The sequence below is a fragment of the Pipistrellus hanaki genome (genome assembly GCF_964339955.1).
Source record: "Pipistrellus hanaki genome assembly, chromosome: 3".
NCBI classification, from domain to species: Eukaryota; Metazoa; Chordata; class Mammalia; order Chiroptera; family Vespertilionidae; genus Pipistrellus; species Pipistrellus hanaki.
Window position 1 is genome coordinate 186,134,449 of NC_140505.1, and position 22,613 is coordinate 186,157,061.

General features: G+C 40.8%; 1 protein-coding gene across 1 annotated transcript in view; it reads right to left on the minus strand.

Moving 5' to 3' along the window:
* The window catches only part of SLC25A17 (solute carrier family 25 member 17), a 37,994-nt gene that overhangs the window by 8,957 nt on the left and 6,424 nt on the right, over positions 1–22,613 (minus strand). Inside the window, exons 2-8 of the mRNA XM_084879129.1 lie at positions 20,073–20,133; positions 17,557–17,623; positions 15,629–15,780; positions 6,632–6,748; positions 4,497–4,642; positions 4,316–4,411; positions 789–871 (exon numbers count right to left, since the gene is read on the minus strand). Coding sequence (XP_084735255.1) covers positions 789–871; positions 4,316–4,411; positions 4,497–4,642; positions 6,632–6,748; positions 15,629–15,780; positions 17,557–17,623; positions 20,073–20,133 — 722 coding nt within the window. The remainder of the gene's footprint in view (positions 1–788; positions 872–4,315; positions 4,412–4,496; positions 4,643–6,631; positions 6,749–15,628; positions 15,781–17,556; positions 17,624–20,072; positions 20,134–22,613) is intronic.

A 22,613-nucleotide genomic window follows, 5' to 3' on the forward strand; every position in this document is an offset into this window, starting at 1 on the left:
GCATGAATCAATAGCTACTTTTTTATTTCTCAGTATGCCATTATAGAGAAATATCACAATTTATGTATCTGTTCACCTGATGATGAACATTTGAGTTGTTTCCAGTTTTTGACTCTTACAAATAAAGCTGCTATTAACATTTTGTACAAGTTTCTGTGCAGACACATTTTATGTCCTGAGGTGGAATGGCTGGGTCCTAAGTGCGTCTAACTTTTTAAGAAAATGCCAAGCTGCTTTCCAAATGCCAAGCTATATTCCCACTTCCTCTTTCAAAGGATCCCTAAGGATCAGTTTCTTGAAACAAAACAAGGAAATGACGAAAGTACATGCCTCACAGGACTACTGTTCAGACTAAGTGATATTGCCCACATAAAGCATCAAGATCAGTGTCTGCCACAAAGCGAACACTCAAAAATGTTACTCTTACCGTCTTCATTACCATTATAATTGTTATTACTCTCCCTACTCCCCGCTTCCTTCCTCACTGTGACTACTGCTCTATAATTCCTATCTCTGAGAGAGTCCACAGGATATGCCACTCAAGCAGAAAGGTATATCAGATTTTGGAGGGTTCCCGTTATACAGGAGTTCTGCATATTTATAACGAAGTACAAGGAGCTGAACTTTTCCCTAATTTCCCAAAGTACTGTCATATTTCACCAAACCCCTAAAATGAGAAATGTCTGAGCACAGAATCCAAGGGAGAGGTTTCCAGGCAGCCGCTGAAGAGGCAGCTGAACAAGGTCAGCAAACCACCCGCTCCCCAGCAGGGGGCTGTGAAAACGCACCTTACTCGCTGGTGAAGAAGATAGAGAACATTGCGAAGACTCCCCAGTGTTCTGTTTTCTGGGTTGAGTCTGTGACGTCCAAACTGGGGAAGGAGGAAAAAATAAATAAATAACTGTATAGTACTGCTTTCTTTATCTTAATTTGTACCTGCAGAGTAAATTCTGTTAAGAGTGATGTCTTACACACCATACAGTAATAAAAATATTATTATGTAGATTTTATTTATAAAATAAATAAATATAATAATTATCCAATTACTATGTAGATTTCACGAATCCTCTATGTTTCAGTGAAATAAGTGAAAACAAGAAATATGTTTCAATGAAGCAAGCAAGAGAATTTTCACTTTACAGAGAATTATGCGGAAAATTTACCTCAAAAGAAAAAATACACGCCCATGATGAAGATATAAATAGTGATGGTATGTATGGCTTTACTTCCAGTCCTTTAAGATGTTCTGATAAATACTAACCAGTTAGAATCATTAAAGTTTAAGCTCTTCACATTGTTATGTTTATATGATAAGTCAAAAAACATTATTTGAATGCTACTGAATTCCTTTATATAAAGTACTAAGTTTTAAATAGTACATTAGTAAAAATACTTTTAAGAGGTTATAATTTTTTGAACTGACATACTCTCACTACTACTGCCATTTTATCCATCGATGAGTTCTTTGACTTTTTTTCTCCAAAACAGATCATAACACTTTTTAAAAAATATATTTTTTTATTGATTTCAGAGAGGAAAATAGAAATATCAATGATGAGAATCATTGATTGGCTGCCTTCTACACACCCCACACTGGGGATTGAGCCCTCAACCGGAGCATATATTCTGACCAGGAATCGAACCTAAACCTCCTGGTTCATAGGTTGAAGCTCAATCACTGAGCTATGCCCGCTGGGCCAGATCATAACTCTTTCCATATCTCTCTCCCCGCCACTGCTACCACTTCAATCTAGGCCACTATCACCTCTCACCTGTGTTGCTGAAATGGCCTCTTACCCGATTCCCAGCCCCCTTTTCTCTTAGCCTCTGACCAATTCATCAGAACAGCCACACTGATGTAGACTGTAAGTCAGAACACATTACTCCCCGGTGTAAAATCCTTCAAAGGCTTCCCACAAATTGCGAGTAAACTCTAGACCTTCCCTGCTACTTTTCCAATCTCATCCTGAGCCATTCTCCACCCACAGCGGCCTCCTTTCGGTTCCTAGGATTCACCAAATGCTTAGCACATAATGTTCCCTCTACCTACAATGCTCTTCGCATAGCTGGGTCCTTATCTCACTTTAAGTCTTGGTAATGCCTCCTCTGAGGCACCCATCCCAACCATCCTATGTAATGAGATCCCCATCAAGCACTTCTCCACCGAGTCACAGAACGCTGCTTACTTTCTTTGTAATTATGTTCAGTTTGTGTGTATTTTGCTTCTTTACTTGTTCATTCTCTCAATGAAAATTCTACCTAAAATAGTCATAATCCCTGGAGACAGGGATTATGACTATTTTATTCACCACGTGTACCCAGATGTAGAGGGCCACCTGGGAAGGCACATGGGCATTTCTTTAAATTGTTGTCAGCTGAGTCCGAGATGACTGGCAGAGCTGCATCTTAGATACACATTTCCCCAAGATGGCAGAGAGTGTAACCAGCTTGACCTTTATATCAGCCCAGGTGTCAGCAGGGGCAGGTCTAGATATGTAAATCCAGTCAAGCACTAGGAATGCTAGGGCCTACTCAAGAATGCAAATAAGCTCCTTTGATCCTAAGTTTTGGTGATACTTCCTGGTATTTGGGGTATAAAATAAATGGGCTGCATGGGATCAGGGTCCCTGCCTCTCCATCAGAGAGACTGGCATCCCATCTAGCTCCCAGCTTGCTTCTATTTCTGAATCTTGCTCTCTTTCTTTCTTTTATTTCTTAATCCCCAGCTCTTCCACTCAGGAACTGGACTCGTTCCTTTTCCATGCTGGACTCGGGAAAGAGAGAAAACACCTCCACACCCAGACCTTCACACGGAATGGGCACTTAATAAACATTTCAATGAATAGCCCAGAAATTTGAAACTGTCCAAAAAAGCAAAACCATTAATAGATGCAGAGATGCAGACCTTGCGAAGACCCTAACTGCTAAGACCATCACCCTTGAGGGTGAGCCCAGTGACACCCTGAGAATGTCAAAGCTAAATCCAGAGCAAGGAGGGCATCCTGATTTTTGCAGGCAAACCACGGGAGCATGGCCATACTCCCTTAGACTACAATATTCAGAGAGTCCACCCTGTACTTGGTGCTTGGAGGGGTGGCATCATCAAACCCTTCCCTGCCAGCTAGCCTAGAAGTATAACTGCAACAAGATTACACCTGCCCTGTGCGACATGTCAACTGTGACAAGAAGGGCGGCCACACCAACAACCTGCGCCCCAAGAAGAAGTTAAATAAGGCCCCTCTACCCCTTCTCCGGGCCAACAGGGCAGCCTTCCTGCTGAACTGTGACCCTGGGGCCTCAATAAAATGTCTCTTTTGTTGACTGGAGCAGTAAAAAAAAAAAAAAAAAAGCAAAACCATTAATTTCTCTAGAATAAACGACAGGAATCAACCTCTGGTTTTGTAAAGGATAATTTGCCCTAGGGCACCTTCTCTTTTTTATAATTTTTATATTTTTATTGATTTTTTACAGAGAGGAAGAGAGAGGGATAGAAAGTTAGAAACATCGATGAGAGAGAATCATCAATCAGCCGCCTCCTGCACACCCCTCATTGGGGATATGCCCACAACCAAGGTATATGCCCTTGACCGAAATCGAACCTGGGACCTTTGAGTCCGCAGACCGACGCTCTATCCACTGAGCCAAACTGGTTTCGGCTAGGGCACCTTCTCTTGAATGAGAAGGACGCAAACTTATACTTTCCTGAGTCAAGAACCTGCATTTGGGTTTTCTTTTTTTTTTTTCTTTTTTCCCCCATAACTGATTTAATGAGCCATTCGCAGTTTCACTGTACCGGCCATGCGTACTTAGACATGCATGCTTAATCTTTGAGACAAGCATATGCTACTGGCAGGATCAACCAGGTAGGAGAGAGCGGTGAGCCAGAAGAGCGCGCCACGGCGCGGTCTCCTCCGACACGGGCCAGACGTGTGCCGAGCGGCGGCAAGAAGCGAGTGAGCGAGCGAGTGAGCGAGCGAGCGCGTATACGTGCGTGCTCATGGAGCCACGCGCCCGCGCAAGGGCGGCAGGCAGGCGGGAGGCGGGGGGAGGCGGCGGCACGGCAAACCAAGCCCAGAGACGGCATGACGGACCACTTTTCTGCATTTGGGTTTTCTGAGACACTATTGTTACTTAAGAAATTGCAAATGTAAACTTCGTTTCAAATCAAATAGGACACTAAGTGACAGCCAGCCTGGTGAGCAGAATATAAGACAAATGGGAAAATGAATGAGAAAAGCTTAACCTGCTTTAAACAGAGAAACCACGTATTTTAGAATGCTGCTTGACTAAATGCAGGAAGAACCCCAGCACTCACCCTCAGAATGGACTGTACTGTCTGCATGGGGTAGGTAACGGTGGTGGCAATCGCTTTGGCTACTGCACCAATGATGAACACATCCAATGAAGAAAGCTGGAAAGCAAAGAAAGACCAATCATGTCAATCCAAACAATAAGAACAGGAGATTACTGATTGCTGAATTCAAAATCAGTATTACCGTCTTTCGTTTCTTTAGAAGTTGCCGTTTTAAACCTTCATAGAACATGAACTGGATGGCAGGATTGAAAACCAGCAGCAAGGAGGGAAATGTGCCATTCCATAAAGACAAGATTCCTTCATCTCGAATGATCTGCTGAAAAGCATCTAAGCAAGAAATCAAGGACAATCTGATGATAATCCCATAACTAGAGAAGACAAGGCGAATTCTGTTCAAATGGTTCTATCAGGATTTCCTTCTTGCCCAGTTGGCATGGCTCAGTGGTTGAGCGTTGACCTATGAACCAGGAGGTGATGGTTCAATTCCCAGTCAGGATATACGCTCAGGTTGTGGGCTCAATCCCCAGTGTAAGGACTGCAAGAGGTAGCCAATCAATGATTCTCTCTCATCACTGATATTTCTCTCTCTCTCTCTCTCCGTCTCCCTTCCTCTCTGAAATCAATTAAAAAAAATTGTTTTTAATTAAAAAAAATATTTCCTTCTTGTAACATTTTAAGGACAAGTTCATCAATTCACTACTATATATATATATATATATATATATATATATATATATATATATATATATAATATTTTATTGATTTTCCACAGAGAGGAAGGGAGAGGGATGGATAGCCAGAAACATCGATGAGAGAGAAACATCGACCAGCTGCCTCCTGCACATCCCCGACTGGGGGATGTGCCCGCAACCAATATACATGCCCTTGACCGGAATCGAACCTGGAACCTTTTAGTCTGCAGACCGACACTCTATCCACTGAGCCAAACCAGTTCCGGCCAGTTAACTACTGTTGATAATTATCAGATACTGACAGTTACCAAGTTATTGAGAGACAACTTCAATAGGGAACTCCTTTTGATCATCTGGAGTCAGAATGTCAAGTTTTCCTAAGGAATCACCAACTCTGGAAACTCTGTATTACAGAGAATTATGAACTGATAGCCTATGTATTTCACAAAAAAAGGCCAGTAAAACAAATGATAACATAGTTCCTTGGAGTCCATTTTATAGGACTGACTTATAAGAAAATCACTGTCATTGCAAACACAGGAAAGGAGAGCTTGGCAGTGTGATACTACTAGAAGCAGAAGCTCATGGGCAGCAGACATTAATCTGTATCTTTGTCTAAAGCTAACACTAGGGAAAAAAGTAGAGTAGATAACTCTTCAGATGTACTCAACCCCTCCCACCCACACTCCAAGGTAGAGGTTACTTCTCTACCCCATGGCTTTGAGCTTGGCCATGTAATATGCTTTGGCCAACAGGATGTTAGCAGTCAAGATTCAAAAAGGGACTCGAAGTATGCTTGTACGACTGGGTGTGTCCTCTTGTGCATCATCATTACCAAGAGAAGAATATGCTCAAGCTGGTGCCAGGAAGGTGATGAGACACATAGAGCTGAGACTCCCAGGCTAGGGTTGGCGTAGAGGAGTCAAATCCCTGACAATTCTAAGATATATGAGCTAAACTAAACAAATGCTTACTATTGAATGTTGAGATATGAGGTTGACTTTTATATAAGACTAGAGGCCCGGTGCATGAAATTATTGCACATGGGGGGAGGGGGTCCATCAGCCCAGCCTGCGCCCTCTCGCAGTCCGGGAGCCCTCGAGGGATGTCTGACTGATGGCTTAGCGCCGCTGAGGAGGTGGGAGAGGCTCCCGCCACAGCTGCTGCTCTGGCTTCTGGATGAGTGGTGCTCACCCTGTGGGAGCAAACTGACCATCAGGGGGCAGCTCCTGTGTTGAGCATCTGCCCCCAGGTGGTCAGTGTGCATCATAGCGACTGGTCATTTCGCCGTTCAGTTGATTTGTACATTAGCCTTTTATTATATAGAATTATTGTGGCAATAAATTCCAAATACAAAAAAACCCTTAAATAGAAACTCAGAGCCAAAACCGGTTTGGCTCAGTGGATAGAGCGTCGGCCTGCGGACTGAAAGGTCCCGGGTTCAATTACAATCAAGGGCATGTACCTTGGTTGCGGGCACATCCCCAGTGGGGGATGTGCAGGAGGCAGCTGATCGATGTTTCTCTCCCATCGATGTTTCTAACTCTCTATCCCTCTCTCTTCCTCTCTGTGAAAAAAATCAATAAAATATTTTTTAAAAAAATAGAAACTCAGAGACACTTACCAATAATACCTTTGTAGTTGGTTGGTACAATGTCTTCATTCCTAAATTTTGCCCCTTGCAGCTTTAGTCTGGTGTTTACCACCCAGAGTGGAGTTGTCAACAACACATTCACCACTCCTTTAAAAAGAAAGAGGGAGACAAAAAGTAAGCAAAACGTAACCTTTTGAGCTTTGCTGTCTTAAATTGAAGCTACATACCAATATTTCATTTATTCTTCTGCCACTGACCTACTAGGAGACCCAGGGTACAGTGTCGCTTTGTGCGAGGGTATATCACAACCCACAACTGTTAGAAGCAATTCGAAAGACTTGCCGATGGCAAAATGGCTGGCAGTAGTACCTCTCCTCACGAAATGAGTAGTAAGTTTCCTTATTTGTGTAATAGGAGGCAATCTGTCAATTTATATAGCATCTAAAGTAGCAATTTTGATATAGTTTTAAATACAATTTTTCAAAAACAGCTGTAAGAAACAAGTGGTTTATTGATCACATGCTAAGTCCACGACAACATCAGATAAAACACACAATTAACAATTCTCTCATAAGTAGCTCACATGGTTTTAAGTGAGTATGGATCTGGTATAATGGGTGACAAGTGGTGACATTGGAAAGTGCTTCAACAGGGACTAGATGATTACAAAAGAGTTCCTCATCACTTAGGGGATCAGGACAGGCAGGCAGCAAGCAGTCATGACCAACTGTCATAAAACACTAAAAACAGCTTTGCAAGCACCCTAATCCTTCCAAGCTTAAAAATGGGGATCATGGCCCCCCAAGGCTGCCTCGGAGTTGTACAACACAATGATTCAGCTGCTTCTTTTTGAAAACACATGATCCCAATTTAACACCATCTTAAGATATTAATATATTCCTCATCAGTCCTGAAATGATCAAAACAGAGTTGTAACAAAGTGCCTGACACATAGTATATACTTTATAAATATCTGTCAAATAAATATTGAACAAATGAACCTATGAACAAACTCAGTAAATGACCATACATGGAGCTATCTGGCCCTAGTCATGCTGTGAAGAACCAAGAGCTGCCGAAACCGGTTTGGCTCAGTGGATAGAGTGTTGGCCTGCGGACTGAAGAGTCCTGGGTTCGATTCCAGTCAAGGGCATGTACCTTGGTTGCGGGCACATCGCCAGTGGGGGGGACGTGCAGGAGGCAGCTGATGGATGTTTCTCTCTCATCGATGTTTCTAACTCTCTATCCCTCTCTCTTCCTCTCTGTAAAAAATCAATAAAATATATTTTTAAAAAAACAAGAGCTGCAATCCTAAGGAAGAGAAATCTCTTTTACTAAGTCATTTAAATAGGAGAAAGAAGGTTTTGATTTAAGGAATCTCAAAACATACTACAGTCAAACCTCGGTTCTCGAATATCTCCCATCTTGAACAATTTGGTTCTTGACCAAGTTGTTCATAGGAAAAAAGGTCTCAGTTTTCTAACAGAACTTCAGTTGTCAACCTGACAACCCTTTCATGCGGACACATCAGCATGACAAAACCATCTCTCAGGCCACAAAGGAGAAAGTTCCAGTCAGCTTACTGCTAAACCTCCTTTGTGAACATCTCAGGAAATCAGGAAAGTGTGTTGTGAATATTTTAATGTTTTGTGTGTTTTGTTTGCTTTTGTTGCTGGTGAAATGTACACTTATCACAATTTTATTTTATTTATTTTTTTAATATATATTTTATTGATTTTGTACAGAGAGGAAGGAAGAGAGATAGAGTTAGAAACATCCATGAGAGAGAATCATCGATCAGCTGCCTCTTGCACATCCCCTACTGGGGATATGCCCGAAACCAAGGTACATGCCCTTGACTGGAATCCAACCCGGGACTTTTCAGTCCCCAAGCCGACGCTCTATCCATTGAGCCAAACCGGTTTCGACACTTATCACAGTTTTAAAACATAAAGAGGCCGTCAGGTGTGCTAAAGTTGCTAAGGGTGTGAAAGTGCTCATAAAACAGTGATCATAGGCTATCGAAGAGGAAGGAAAAACTGTTGTTGATTGGGATAATTGTAAAGCAGTCAGCAGGTTACAATTTCAGAGGCAATGCTGTATGAAAAAGCAAGATGGAACTGAGAGTGATTCACTTAAGGCTAGTAGGGGGTGGTTTGATAAATTTAGGAAAAGAAGTATTTGCTTATAGATTAAACAGTACATTAGAAAGTTTAAAAGAGGGAACAATTTAAGGGTCTGGAATGGATTAACTCCTTGACATTATTTCTAATGGCAAAAAAATTATCTGCTTTTCAAACAAGCTGTTTCTCAAACAGCCTTCTGGAACAAATTAAGTTCGAGAACCAAGGGTCCACTGTACACAGAAAATACAGTCTAACCAAGAATAAGTCTTTGTGACAGCCAAGATATTAAAATTGTTTTCATTTGTCGCATACAGAGCGAAAGTAAAATATTTTGCTACTGCTCTCTTGGAAGCATTATGGGAACATATTTCTCAAAATAAAAGACATTATCAAATAATTTTATGAGCTATATTTGTCATATTTTTATAGAGTGGCATTCCACCAAGAAGCCATCATTAATTAGGACTCAATATAGTCATATATTGTCATTTTAGGCATTGATCATAATCTGAATAAGTCTTAACCAAAGATTCCTGCTGGTCTCATTTTTTAAAAGCACCAATGCCCAAGAGGCAAGATAAAAGAATATTAATTCATGCCCATTTGCCTAGACTTTATAATGTACTAGGGACCTGGTGCACAAAACTCATGCACTTGCGGGGGAGAGGGGGGGTCCCTCAGATTGCAAGAGGGTGAAGGCCAGGCCACCGATGCACAATCAGGGTTAGGGAGGGATGGGGCGGGGAGGTTGGCCAGCCAGGGAGGGACAGCCAGAGGGCTCCAGAGTGTGTTCAGCCTGTCTCACTCAGTCCCAACCGGCCAGACCCCAGCAGCAAGCTAACCAAGCTAACCTACCAGTCAAAGCATCTGCCCCCTCGTGGTCAGTGCATGTCATAGTGACTGGTCAATGGGTCGACTGCCCTCTGGTGGTCAGTGCACATCATAGCGAGCGGTTGAGCGGCCTTGGCATATCATTAGCATATTACGCTTTGATTGGTTGAATGACCAACCGGTCAACCAGACACTTAGCATATTAGGCTTTTATTATATATAGGATTCCTATTCAATGCATGGTACACATCACTTAACAGAAAAATCAATAGCCAACAAAACCTGACTGAAAAGTGCTACTGAGCAAACGGCATTTTTAAAAATATATATTTTATTTATTTTTTTACAGAGAGGAAGGGAGAGGAATAGAGAGTTAGAAACATCGATGAGAGAGAAACATCTATCAGCTGCACACCTCCTACTGGGGATGTGCCTACAACCAAGGTACATGCCCTTGACCAGAATTGAACCTGGGACCTTTCAGTCCACAGGCTGATGCTCTATCCACTGAGTCAAACCGGTTTCAGCGCAAACTGCATTTTTTTATAGATGAAGATGGGAGAGTTCAGAAGCAGAGATCACAAGAGTCCATGGATACTGCAGGCAGGTACAACATACAGGAAAGATTAACATGGATGGTGTGATGGTATGTACAGGCAGGCTAAATAGCCATCTCAGGCGGTGATTAAAGGAAATTTTAATTTATTTAGAGAAAAGAGATGGAGGATTGGATATCCAAAGGGAGGGGCTGCACAGCACGGAGACAAGGGGACATAGGGTCAATGATGGCAGCAAAAATATACTAGGCAACGGGAAAGCCTAAGTTGGGCTGCTTTGGCTCACTGGGAAGTCAAAGAGAGGGGGGCCTTGGAGACAGGTTCAGGGGGTTAGCCTGGGATGAGCTGTCACTGCCCATTGCTCCCCTGGATGCAAGTCTCATGGGGTCCCTTAGAGGTTAGAGGATGCATGCCTGTGGAGGAAGGAGAGGGAGAAGGGAATGACAAGGTAGTGATCCTTGGAGGGTGGGGGGAGGGTAGGAAGGCACAGGCTCCCTCCAGCCAAAGGGTTTTAAGGGTGGAGATTTTAGGGGGGGGCCAGGGGAGGATGGTAACAGAATATTCAGCAGCTTTCCAGGTGTGTCCTTTCAGGGTTGTGGTCTCCACTGATTGATTGGCTGGTACCAGGACATGGTGGTGCCAGCCAATCAATCAGCCGGTCCTGAGGTCAGCCATGGGGTTGCTGGTCTGGTTTTGCTGCTTTTCTGGGCCTGGAGCTGAAATACAACTGAGGCCTAAATGTTATCTTTAGGTAGGAAAAGGTCAGGAGGTCTAAACTGCATGCACATGGATATGCTAGGGGAAGATCGGTTACCCTGGAGGCAAGATTCTTGTTTTCCCAATTTTACCCCTTGCGAGGCATCTGGGGCTTTCTGCCCTGGTGAGTTTCTGTACCAGGCCCATTGTCCTTGCTCTGCTCATGTCTATCTAGCACTACATACCTTTCTTTTTTTTCCTTTTAAATATTTTTATTGATTTCAGAGAGGAGGAGAGAGGGAGAGAAAGATAGAAAACATCAATGATAAGAGGGAACCATTGATCGGCTGCCTTCTGCATGTCCCCCACTGGGTATAGAGCTTGCAACCCAGGCATATGCCCTTGACTAGAACTGAACCTGAGACTCTTCAATTCGCAGGCCAAGGTTCTATCCACTGAGCCAAACCAGCTAGGGCTAGCACATACCTTTCTAAACAAATATAATAGGATGCCTATTAAATAAATTCTTTAGAAATCAAAATTTCCTTCATGTTCTATTCAAAGGGTAGGCACAAAGAAAACATGTCAGAGGCAAGGCAGCCAAGATTAAGATTTACCCATTATTTAAAATTCTTTTTTCATATTCCCTTTAGTAACACGAGTTGATAGACTGAGAGGGTCTTAAGGACAATCTCAAGTACAAAAATGCACTACATCATTGAAAGAAAATATAAAATCCTTGTAAGAACATTTTGTATTTCAAAGCTTTTTATCTGAGAAGTTCAAGTGCTCTGTTCATCCTCTAAGCCAAAATAGATAGAGAGGTATTTCTTAAACACTATAATTTTATGAGTTCTTGGAAAAGACACTCAAAATACTTGAGGATCCAAAACTTTATTAGAACCTTACACCCTATGTTATCAAGCAAAGGAAAAACAACTATAAATGGTCATGATGAGTGATTCCAACACTTACTGAAGCATTAAGGATAGGGCTGAAGGATAAAGAATGCTGTCTGCTTATTTATGAGCCTGTATAGAAAAGTCTTTTTCTAATGCCAGACTGTGGCTGTTACTTCAGCTCTAAGATAGGAATACAGGGTACTAATTCTTTATCTACTTTATGATAGGAGATGGATTTTCTTCAATTCAAATGATTCTATTTTCTTTCTTCTTATTTATTTTATTTTTTTGTAAAAATCATTTATAGGTGAACAGAACCAAAATTAAGACATTAAGAATAATAACTCGCTCACTAAAATTATTCACTGACTCAAGGAATAATTAAAACACAGCTATTTACTTCTGAAATCCTCAAAACAAATAGTTTATCAGCAGTGAGTCTCCTTTGGTAAGGAGAGAAAACAAAAATGAGATGCTAATCAACTATGCACAATGACCCCTGACATAAGAAAATGGCAGATCACGCCTAGCCAGTGTGGCCCAGCAGTCGAGTAGTGACCCAGGAACCAGGAAGTTAACGGTTCAATTCCCGGTCAGGGCACATTACTGGGGTTGCGGGCTCGATCCCCAGTAGGGGCGTGCAGGAGGTAGCCAATCGATGATGGTTCTATTTCTTTATCCCTTTCCCTTCCTCTCTCTATAAAAATCAATAAAATACATATTAAAAAAGAAAAGAAAATGGCAGATCAAGACCATGAATCTAACTATTTGTCTCCCTATGAAAGAATGCAACTAGATAAACAAAAGGAACAAATCTGCCTCCAGGTAAGGCTGGAGGGCAGGAATATGAACATGAACTGTCACAATGATAACACCACTGGCATTCAAAAATAGTTATTCTTAAAAATCCCAATTGCATAAAAATGGTATCTTCTTCATTATGTTATCTATAAGGTTATTTTCCCAAATTCTTCCCCAGGTGTCAAGCTATATGGGTTTTCTTCTGTGAAAATAAATTAGTTCATTAAATAAATTTCTAAGTTTCAAGAAGAATTTGAATAACAACATAGGGGTGGGCAAAAGTAAGTGTACAGTTGTTTGTATGAAAAAAGACATGCAGGTTACGATTATAATAATACAAGAATAAACTGTTTTGTATACTCACAACCTGTACACCTACTTTTGCCCATCCCTGTACTGTTCCTAGTTTTACTTGGAAATAATGAAACTTATTTCTACAGTGATTACAATACAATAATAGGGGCTCACAGAAGGAAGTAAATCTATTCTAATTATTGTAAGAATGCATAGGTATTAAGATGTAAAAAATGTTATAAGGAGAAGTTTAAAACTCACAAAAGTAGTAAGTTCCAAGGAATTCCCTATCTTCAGAAACTTGTTTGACCAAGGTTCTCAACCATGACACTGCTGACATTTTGAGATACATAATTCTTTATTTGGGTGTGTGTGAGGGGTGCTATTGTATAAGATGGTTAGCAATATCCCTGATCTACCCACTAGATACCAGTAGCACCTCCTCCTGCCCCCCAGTTGTGACAACCAAAACTATCTCCAGACATTTGCCATATGGTCTGTGTGGGTCAAATCAGGCTCAGCTGAGAAACATTGTTCTAATCCAATCACCAAGTGGTTATTCACTTTATTTTTGAAAGTTTCAAAAGACAACTCTCATCCCAATGATCTATTTTTTCTAAGCCCTGTTAGAAATGTTATTTTTATTGATATTAAGTCTACCTTCTTAAACAACTGGAAACATATATGACATTAGCTAGTAAATGATTTTTACCAAAAATATGAATCAGCAACTCTGAAGTGACTTTATGTGTACTGTTATCCTGGCCCAATTCCTGTGGGTAATATAGAATAAGTACAGTCTTTCTTCCACAGGTCATTCGTTCATGGTCTGCTCATCAAATATATATTGTGTGTCTAGTATGTGATCAGCTCTGTCCTAGATGCTGACGATAGAGCAGTAAATAGAAATAAAATCCCTGCCGAAACCGGTTTGGCTCAGTGGTGGAGCGTCGGTCTGCGGACTGAGGGGTCCCAGGTTCGATTACGGTCAAGGGCATGTGCATTGGTTGTGGGCACATCCCCAGTGGGGGGTGTGCAGGAGGCAGCTGGGCAGTGTTTCTCTCTCATCAACGTTTCTGGCTCTCTATCCCTCTTTCCTCCTCTCTGTAAAAAATCAATAAAATATATTAAAAAATTAAAATAAAAAAAATAAATAAAATAAAATCCCTGTTCTCATGAAGCTTACATCTTAATGTTGTAAGTAAAATAAATAAAATATGTAGGATGTTAGAGAATAAGAGTTAAGGAGAAAACTTTAGATTAATGAGGTGTGTACTTCAGACATGGTGGCCATTTGGGGGGAGAGACTTTGAAGGAGGTGAAGGAATGAGCCAGGCAGAGAAAATGGCAGGGACAGGGGCCCGGAGGCAGAAGCATGCCAGGGGGGTTCAGAGAGAAGAGGCAGTATGGTGCAGTGGTGTGAGTGAAGAGAAGAGCAGGAGGGCCAGGTCTTTGACTACAGTGCATTGTAGGACAAGGTAAGGATACTGGCTTTTACTCTGAGCAAGATGGGAAGCAACTGGCTTTGAGAAATAATGTGATCTTGCTTTTGTTTGAACATGATCACACTGGCTGTTATGTTGAATACAGATTAAAGGGGACAAAAGTGAAAGCAGAACATCAGCCGAAGCCAGTTTGGCTCAGTGGTAGAGCATCGGTCTTTGGACTGAAAGGTCCCAGGTTTGATTTCGGTCAAAGGCATGTACATTGGTTGCAGGCACATCCCTGGTAGAGGGTGTGCAAGAGGCAGCTGGTCGATGTTTCTCTCTCATCGACTTTCTAGCTCTCTATCTCTCTCCCTTCCTCTCTGTAAAAAAATCAATAAAATATATTAAAAAAAAAAAAAAAAAAAAAAGAAAGGAAGCAGAACATCAGTCCAAGAGGCTCTGAAGATAATCCAGTCAAGATTTTTGGTGGTTTGGATTTAGGTAATAGTGGAGACAAGTGACTGCACTGGATACTATATGATATGGAGAGAGGGGCCGGGTGCATGAATTTGTGCACCAGTCTGGTCCCTTGGCCTGGCCTGTGGGATCGGGCCAAAAGTGGCTTTCTGACATCCCCCAAGGGGTCCCAGATTGTGAGAGGGTGCAGGATAGGCCAAGGGACCCCACTGGTGCATGATTTGGGTTGGGGAGGGATGTGGGAGGATTGGCCAGTTGGGGAGGGGCCACAGGAGGGCTCCAGGGTGTGTCCGGCCCATCTTGCTCAGTCCCAATCAGCTGGACCCCAGCAGCAAGCTAACCTACTGGTCTGAGCATCTGCTCCCTGGTGGTCAGTGCACATCATAGAGAGCAGTTGAGTGGCCTTAGCATGCCATTAGCATATCACACTTTGATTGGTTAGCATAACCAATCACTTAGCATATTAGGCTTTTATTATATAGGGTATATGTATATGTATATGTATATACATACACACACACACACACACACACACATATACACTTATTTTACACACACACACACGTGTGTGTGTGTGTGTATGTCTGTGTATGTGTGTAAAATAAGCAAGGAAGTTATTGAAATTTCATTTTATTTGGAAAGAAACCTTAACTTCCATATATTCTGGGTATAGGCTGCTAAACATGGATAACTGATCTTCCGCTCTGGGTTAAAAAGATAAAAATAAGCCAAGTCAGCTCAGAAATAAACATTTGTATATATGGTCAATGGATTTTCCACAAGGATGCCAAGACCCACTCAATGAGGAAAGAACAGCATCAACAAATGTGTTAGCAAAACTGGATATCTACACACAAAAGAATGAAGATGGAACCTTATCTTATACCCCATACAAAAAAAAAATTGACTTTGTTACCTGCAACAAATCCAACCACCAGATCTTTTCCAGTAGTAGAATGTTGACCTTTGACCCAGACTGTTTTGAGGCTATTAAAAGTGTAGAAATAGACAAAATTGGAGCAGCAGAGACTGGAGATAACTGGAAACCACCCTCGATATGGGGCCAGGCTAGGGACAAAACAATAAGTAAAGTAAAGATGATGGACAAAAGCCACTAGAAATGAGTTAAGTCCAACGAAAGGCTGATCATCATTCACATATTTTCAAATGTACTTTGCACTATACACATCTTACATTCTGAAGGATGCCCAAACCAACTCTTTTCTAGCGCTAATAACGCCAAAGAAACAATACACTTTCAATGGCTGATTTACTGCTTCCCTTTAGTAAATAACTATGTAATACTAGACAATTTCCTCATGGCTGTTAGCTAATACAGTATCATTCACATTTTATTACAGGGCAATAATATTTAAAATAAAGTAAATATAGAATATAAATGCAAAAAAAGTGAAGAGGGCATATTATAACAGTACAAGAACCAGACTAAGAGATTCCCACTGGCCAAACCAGGAAAAATTTATCACTAAAATAATAAAGTGTAGTAATCAATTATAAATCATTAGTAAAACAGAAATTTCTGAGTCTATATTGATACTAACTAAAGTAACTGCTCAGAGAGTGCTTATAATCGCAACAGAGGAAATATAAAATCATTCAGTGACTAACTCAAATCTAAAAAATCATGATTAGCCCAGCCGGTGTGGCTCAGTAGTTGAGCATCGACCTCTGAACCAGGAGGTCTGTTAGATTCCTGGTCAGGGTCCATGCTCCAGCTGTAGGCCGGATCATGATCCTCAGTAGGGGATGTGTAGGAGGCAGTCGATAAATGATTCTTATCATTGATGTTTCTATCTCTCTCTCGCTCTCCCTTTCTCTCTGAAATTAATAAAAATATATTTTTTAAAAATCACAATTAACCAATAAAGAGCAGATGGGCAATATGTGACTCTAGATGTAACCCTGAGAAGGACACACTATCACCTAGGCATTATTCTGGCCCAGAATACATAGCCTCATTTAATCATGAATAAACGCGAAGCAAACTTAAACCAACCAGCATTTTATTTTTTAAAAGTGGGTGGGAGATTGACTATATTCTTTAAAAGTGTCAATGGCAGCCCTGTGTGGCTCAGTTGATTAAGTGTCATCCTGTGCACCCAAAGGTTGCCAGTTCAATTACCATTCAGAGCACATGCTCAAGTTACTGGCTTGATCCCCAGTGGGGTACATGCAGGAAGCAACCATCGATCCATGTTTCTCTCTTATATCGATGTTTCTCTCTCTCTCCCTCCCTTCCTCTTTCTTTAAAAATCAATAAAAACATATTGAAAAAAACTTTTGTCATAAGGGTAAAGGGTTTGGATGTATGAAAATTATACTAAAATAATTTGGAAAAAATCTGTGTATGGTGTGTGCTTGTGGTACAGAGAGAGAAGGAAGGAGAGAGAAAAGGAGGAAAGAATGCATGAGCAAATGACCAAAAAAAAAAAAAAAAATGTTAACAACAGGTGAATCTGGGTAAAGCATATACTAGTAATAATCAAGTTTTGCAACTTTTTGTAAATTTGAAAGTATTTCCAAATAAAAAGTTAAAATTAGTACATAATCTGGATGCACCTAAAAGGAATGAACTACACAACTATTACCTTCTTCAGTTTAGTGTACAAAAAACCTTCTTCAGTTTAGTGTACAAAAAACAAAATACTGATTTCATGGAAGACTATAATCAAGATTCAAAATGGCGAACCACAGGACTTGCGCTTACAAGTCAGTAATCACAGATTCACAGCACTAGGCTATGAGAACGTACAGGAAGGAGTGTAGGCCTGTGAATCTCCTAGGGAGGTGCTATCTAACAAAGATGAAGGCAGTAGTACTCACAGGCCTTCTTCTTTAATGATCTCCAGGAGCACCATGTGTGTAGTTTTGGACTTTCTTTTCTCATCAACTACAGGAGAAAAAATGTATCTGTTACTCATGGATCATAGAATTTTAATTCAATACCTAATACCCCAAGTAAAAGATGTGACAAAAGCATTGGCTAGTTTGGTTCAGTGAATAGAGCATTGGTCTGCGGACTAAAGGGTCCCAGGTTCGATTCCGGTCAAGGGCACATCCCTGGGTTGCAGGCTCGATCCCCAGTGAGGGGCGTGCAGGAGGCAGTCAATCAATGATTCCCTCTCATCATTGATGTTTCTATCTCTCTCTCCCTCTCTTTTCCTCTCTGAAATCAATTTAAAAAAAAACTTAAAAAAAAAAAAGATGTGACAAATGAAATTTACTTATTGGGGGAGGGCAGGGTAGGTTGAAAGGGTTAATGGGGGGGAGGAAAGGGATATTTGTAATATTTTCAACAATAAAGATAAAATTTAAAAAAAAGAAACTTATTTCTTATATTTATAAGGCTCTCTTGTTTTCCCCTACCCCCAAGTTACATATTTTCATTTTTATCTTAACATCTTACAGAGAGGAAATAAACTATCATCTTCCTTTTAGAAAAAAAGGCCGTAGAAACAACAGCTGTGAAGGATACGTAAATGGCAGCAAAGTCAGGATTAAAACTCAGGCTTCCAAAAACAGAAAAGAAAAAAAAAAAAAAACCTTCAAGTTTCCAGGCTGGCCAGAGTCGCTCAGTTGGTTGGGCATCGTCCAGTGCACTGAAATATTGCCGGTTCGATTCCCAGTCAGGGCACTGCCCAGGTTGCTGGCTTGATCCCTGGTAGGGGGTGTGCTAAAGGCAGCCCAGATGTCTCATTCTCACATCAGTGTTTCTCTCTCTTCCTCTTCCTTCCCCTCTCTCTAAAAATAAATAAAAATAAAAACAAAAAAACTCAAGTTCCCAAAGTTTTAGCCTTGTTGTGCTCTCTCCTACTATCTCTAAAAATCAATGGAGAAAATATCCTCGGGTGAAGATTAACAAAAACAGCAATAAAAAAGAATTACATTGGTACCTATTTGGCAAATTAGGAGACCTATATAGAAGGAATCTGGCAATAGCTATCAAAATGAAAAACACATTTACCCTTTGATCAGCAATCCCACTTCTAGGAATTTATTTCATAGAATTTACAGAAACAGTGGCATATGAATAAGTCTATTCTACAAAAGGGCACATCCCTGAATCTCCAATTGGGTGCTGGGGTGGGTGAGGGGAAAATAGGTTGTGGTGCATCCACACCATGGATTATTCTTCAGTCAGAAGAGGCTCCCAATGCACTGATTTGGAAGGCAGCCAAAATACACTGCTAAGTGAAAATGCAAGGTACAGGACCGTGGGAAAAGTATGCTTTTGGCATAAGAAAGAAAAGAATATATATTCTTATTTGCTTGTTACTCCATAAAGAAACTCTGCAAAACTATTTGAGAAACTATTAAGGACATTCTCTGCAGGGAAGAAAAAAGGAAAAGGGGGGCAGACTAAAGAGAAACTTTTCACTGACTATATGTTTTGGGTTTTAAAAATATATGTTTTATTGATTTTTTTACAGAGAGGAAGAGAGAGGGATAGAGAGTTAGAAACATCGATGAGAGAGAATCATCGATCAGCTGCCTCTTGCACCACCCCTACTGGGGTACCAAGGTACATGCCCTTGACCGGAATCGATCCTGGGAGCCTTCAGTCCGCAGGCCGACCACTATCCACCGAGCCAAACTGGTCTCAGCTGACTATAAGTTTTTTTTAGTATTTTGTTTTTTGAGTTGAGTCGACTAAAATTATTATCTATCCTAAGACTCTAAAATTAATTAAAAATAGTAGTAATGGAAGGTTTTAACATAGGAACTAGTTTATTCAAAACTCATTTTACTCTTATCTCTTCATGTACATTTTGGCATAGGTTTGAGTATTAGGCTCCACTATGTTTCCTATTCTTTCTTCTTTTTTGAGAAAATCTACCCCAGCAAAAACTCTCCACTGTGCCTTTTAAAAGTCATATTACTTATTAGAAATAATCACAATGATTCAAAACTATTAATGCAAGCCCAACCAGGTTATCTCAGAATAGAAAATGGTGAGGCTGACTAATCTATGAACCCGTCTCGGTTAATTAGGAAATAGCAATGATGATGAGTATCTAAAGCACATGTGTCAAACACAAGGCCCACGGGCCAAATCCAGCCCGCCAGGCCTTGCAATGTGGCCCGCACCGCGCTGTCATCACTGCACTCCGCTATCAGTTTATGACATTGTCAGTTTATGACTGTTCAGTAAACCATTCGGCCCGCGATTTAGGCTGGATTTTAGATTTTGGCCCCTTCTTTGATTGAGTTCGACACCCCTAATCTAAAGTGTCAGTGAAAATGGACAATGGATCTCTAACGAAACAGAATATCTTTGTGTTAATTTAGAACTTACTAGAAAAATATGTTTGCTTCCCGACACTACAAAAGATACTCACCTTGAAGACGCAGCCGAGCTGTATCCAAAGGAAAAAACACCGTCATTGCTGTCACGCTGCCCTGAAACGTTTGAAAAGCCTTTAGGCATTACACATCACAAGGCAGTGAGCCATAACTTTTAAATGAACAGAAGTTCGCTATTAACTATGGGCCAGGTCAGGTGTTCAGTGAACAAACACATGCAACCTTTTAACCTACTGGGATTATTACTGTTCCCGCTTCTAGTTATGTACCTAAACAGAAGTATTACATTTTCTGGAAGAAATATCTTTCTATCTCTCTGGTATTGAAAAAAAACATGTTGTGGCTCCCTAGAGATGACAATCTTAAGGGTTTGGAAACTAGGACACTTGTCAAAGATAGCAGGTAAATGGATTTGTAATATTTCACAGGTCAGCTGCTATTCCTATCCACTGGAATAAAAATATCCAGTAATCATACAAATAACTATTTCTATTCTCCGTGCTCAATCAAGATATTCACCACAAAGTAAAAGTGTAAGAACCATATTGTTCTTTTTTAAAATTATTATTTATTTTTATTTTGCTTTAATTTTTATTGTTGACACTGTTACAGATGTCTCAATCATCCCTCCCACACTTCCTTTCACCTAGTCCCCAATCCCCTTCCCTCTGGCCATCACCACACCATGTCTGTGTCTATGGGCTATGCACATATGTTCTCTGACTAATCTTCACCTTCTTTCATCCAGTCCCCACTTACGCTCCCCTCTGACAGCTGTCAATTTGTTCCAAGTATCATGCCTCTGTTTCTATTTTATTCATCACTTTATTTTAGATTCTACATGTAAGTGAGATCATATGGTATTTGCCTTTCTCTGACTGGCTTATCATATTATTCTTTATAATTTTGTTTGCTGTGCTTTAAATAAGAGACAATCTCTTTACTAAAAATTATATAAATAATTCATCCAAGTTAACACAATGAAAAAATGATCAAGGAAAAAAAAAAGGAGCCAACAGCCAGTCCTTCCATTCATTAAGATCCTACAAGTAAAAACAAGCATATAGTTAGGGATGAAATTATACACATGAAATTTCTCTTATGTTTATGATTCTCAACCCAGAAACAGGCCCACTGGTGGTATATATTCTCAGCCAGAAGATCAAGTTTTAGGCTGCTGATTGAATAATGGTTAAGTACAATAGTCTAATCATGACAATGGCTGGAAACTAGACTAATTTTACTAGTGTACAAAAGAACAAAAACTTCCTAGGTCTCTTATCTATTTATTTATTTTAAATATATTTTATTGATTTTTTTTTTTACAGAGAGGAAGGGAGAAGGCTAGAGAGTTAGAAACATCAATGTGAGAGAAACATCGATCAGCTGCCTCCTGCACACCCCCCACCGGGGATGTGCCCGCAACCCAGGTACATGCCCTTGACTGGAATCGAACCCGGAACCTTTCAGTCCGCAGGCAGACGCTCTATCCACTGAGCCAAACCAGCTTCTGCTCTCTTATCTCTTATCTATTTAAATAGGTCAGCCAGCTCTGGCCAGGTGGTCAGCTGGAGGGAGCACCGTCCCAAACACCAAACAGGTCATGGGTTGGATTCCCAGTGAGGGCACGGATCTAGGTTTTGGGCTCCATACTCAGCTGGGGCATGAACAGGAGGTAATGGATCAATGTTTCTCTCTCACACTGATGTTTCTCTCTCTCTCATTAAATCAATAAACATATCCTCTGGTGAGGATTAAATAAATAAATAGCTCAGCCAGCTTGACAGGGAGAACACTGTACTGTCTTATTAGTATTCTTCAAAACTCAGATTAAATGTTACCATCACCCACCACCCACCCTCACCCACTAGGTTACAATTGGTAGTTCATTCCTCTACATTCCCACAGCACTTGTTTACATCTCTTACGGCACTTACATTGTGGTTGGAAATATTCCATTTTCTTATACATACTAAATAGTTTTGTTTTTTTTAATCCTCATCCAAAAATGTTTTTTAAATTTATTTTAGAGAGGAAGGGAGGGAGAGAGAAAAAAAAACCAACCAACACGTCAATGTGAGTGAGAAACATTTGTCGGTTGCCTCTCCTATGCCCCTCACCAAGGATCAAACCCGCAGTCTTTTGGTGTACAGAATAACGACGTGCCAACCAACTGGCCAGAGCACTAGCAGCGTTTTAAGACTGTGACTGAGCATCCATTTTCTGACTGTTGCTGTTGTCCATGCTTCTTGCTCACAGTGCCTTGTTTCTCTTTGAGTTTAGTTAGTTGGATGGAGCTGGTCATTGACCTTAGAATTTTATTTTGGGGCATTCTTTTCAACCCCATGAAGATAAGTATCTCTGGAAAGGATATCTGTTAGACACTTTGGCTCCGTCCTGCTGGGATCACTCTTACGTTATTGGCTTAAGGTTTTCAAATGATGCAAGCAGTGGGAGGGCTTGTGGTTTCAAAATCTCACTCCCGGCCCCCAATCAGTGCCAAGGTTGGAGATAGCTGATTTTTCTAGGGAGAAGTAAAATTATTTCCTATTCACCTTTATAGCATACTAGAGGCC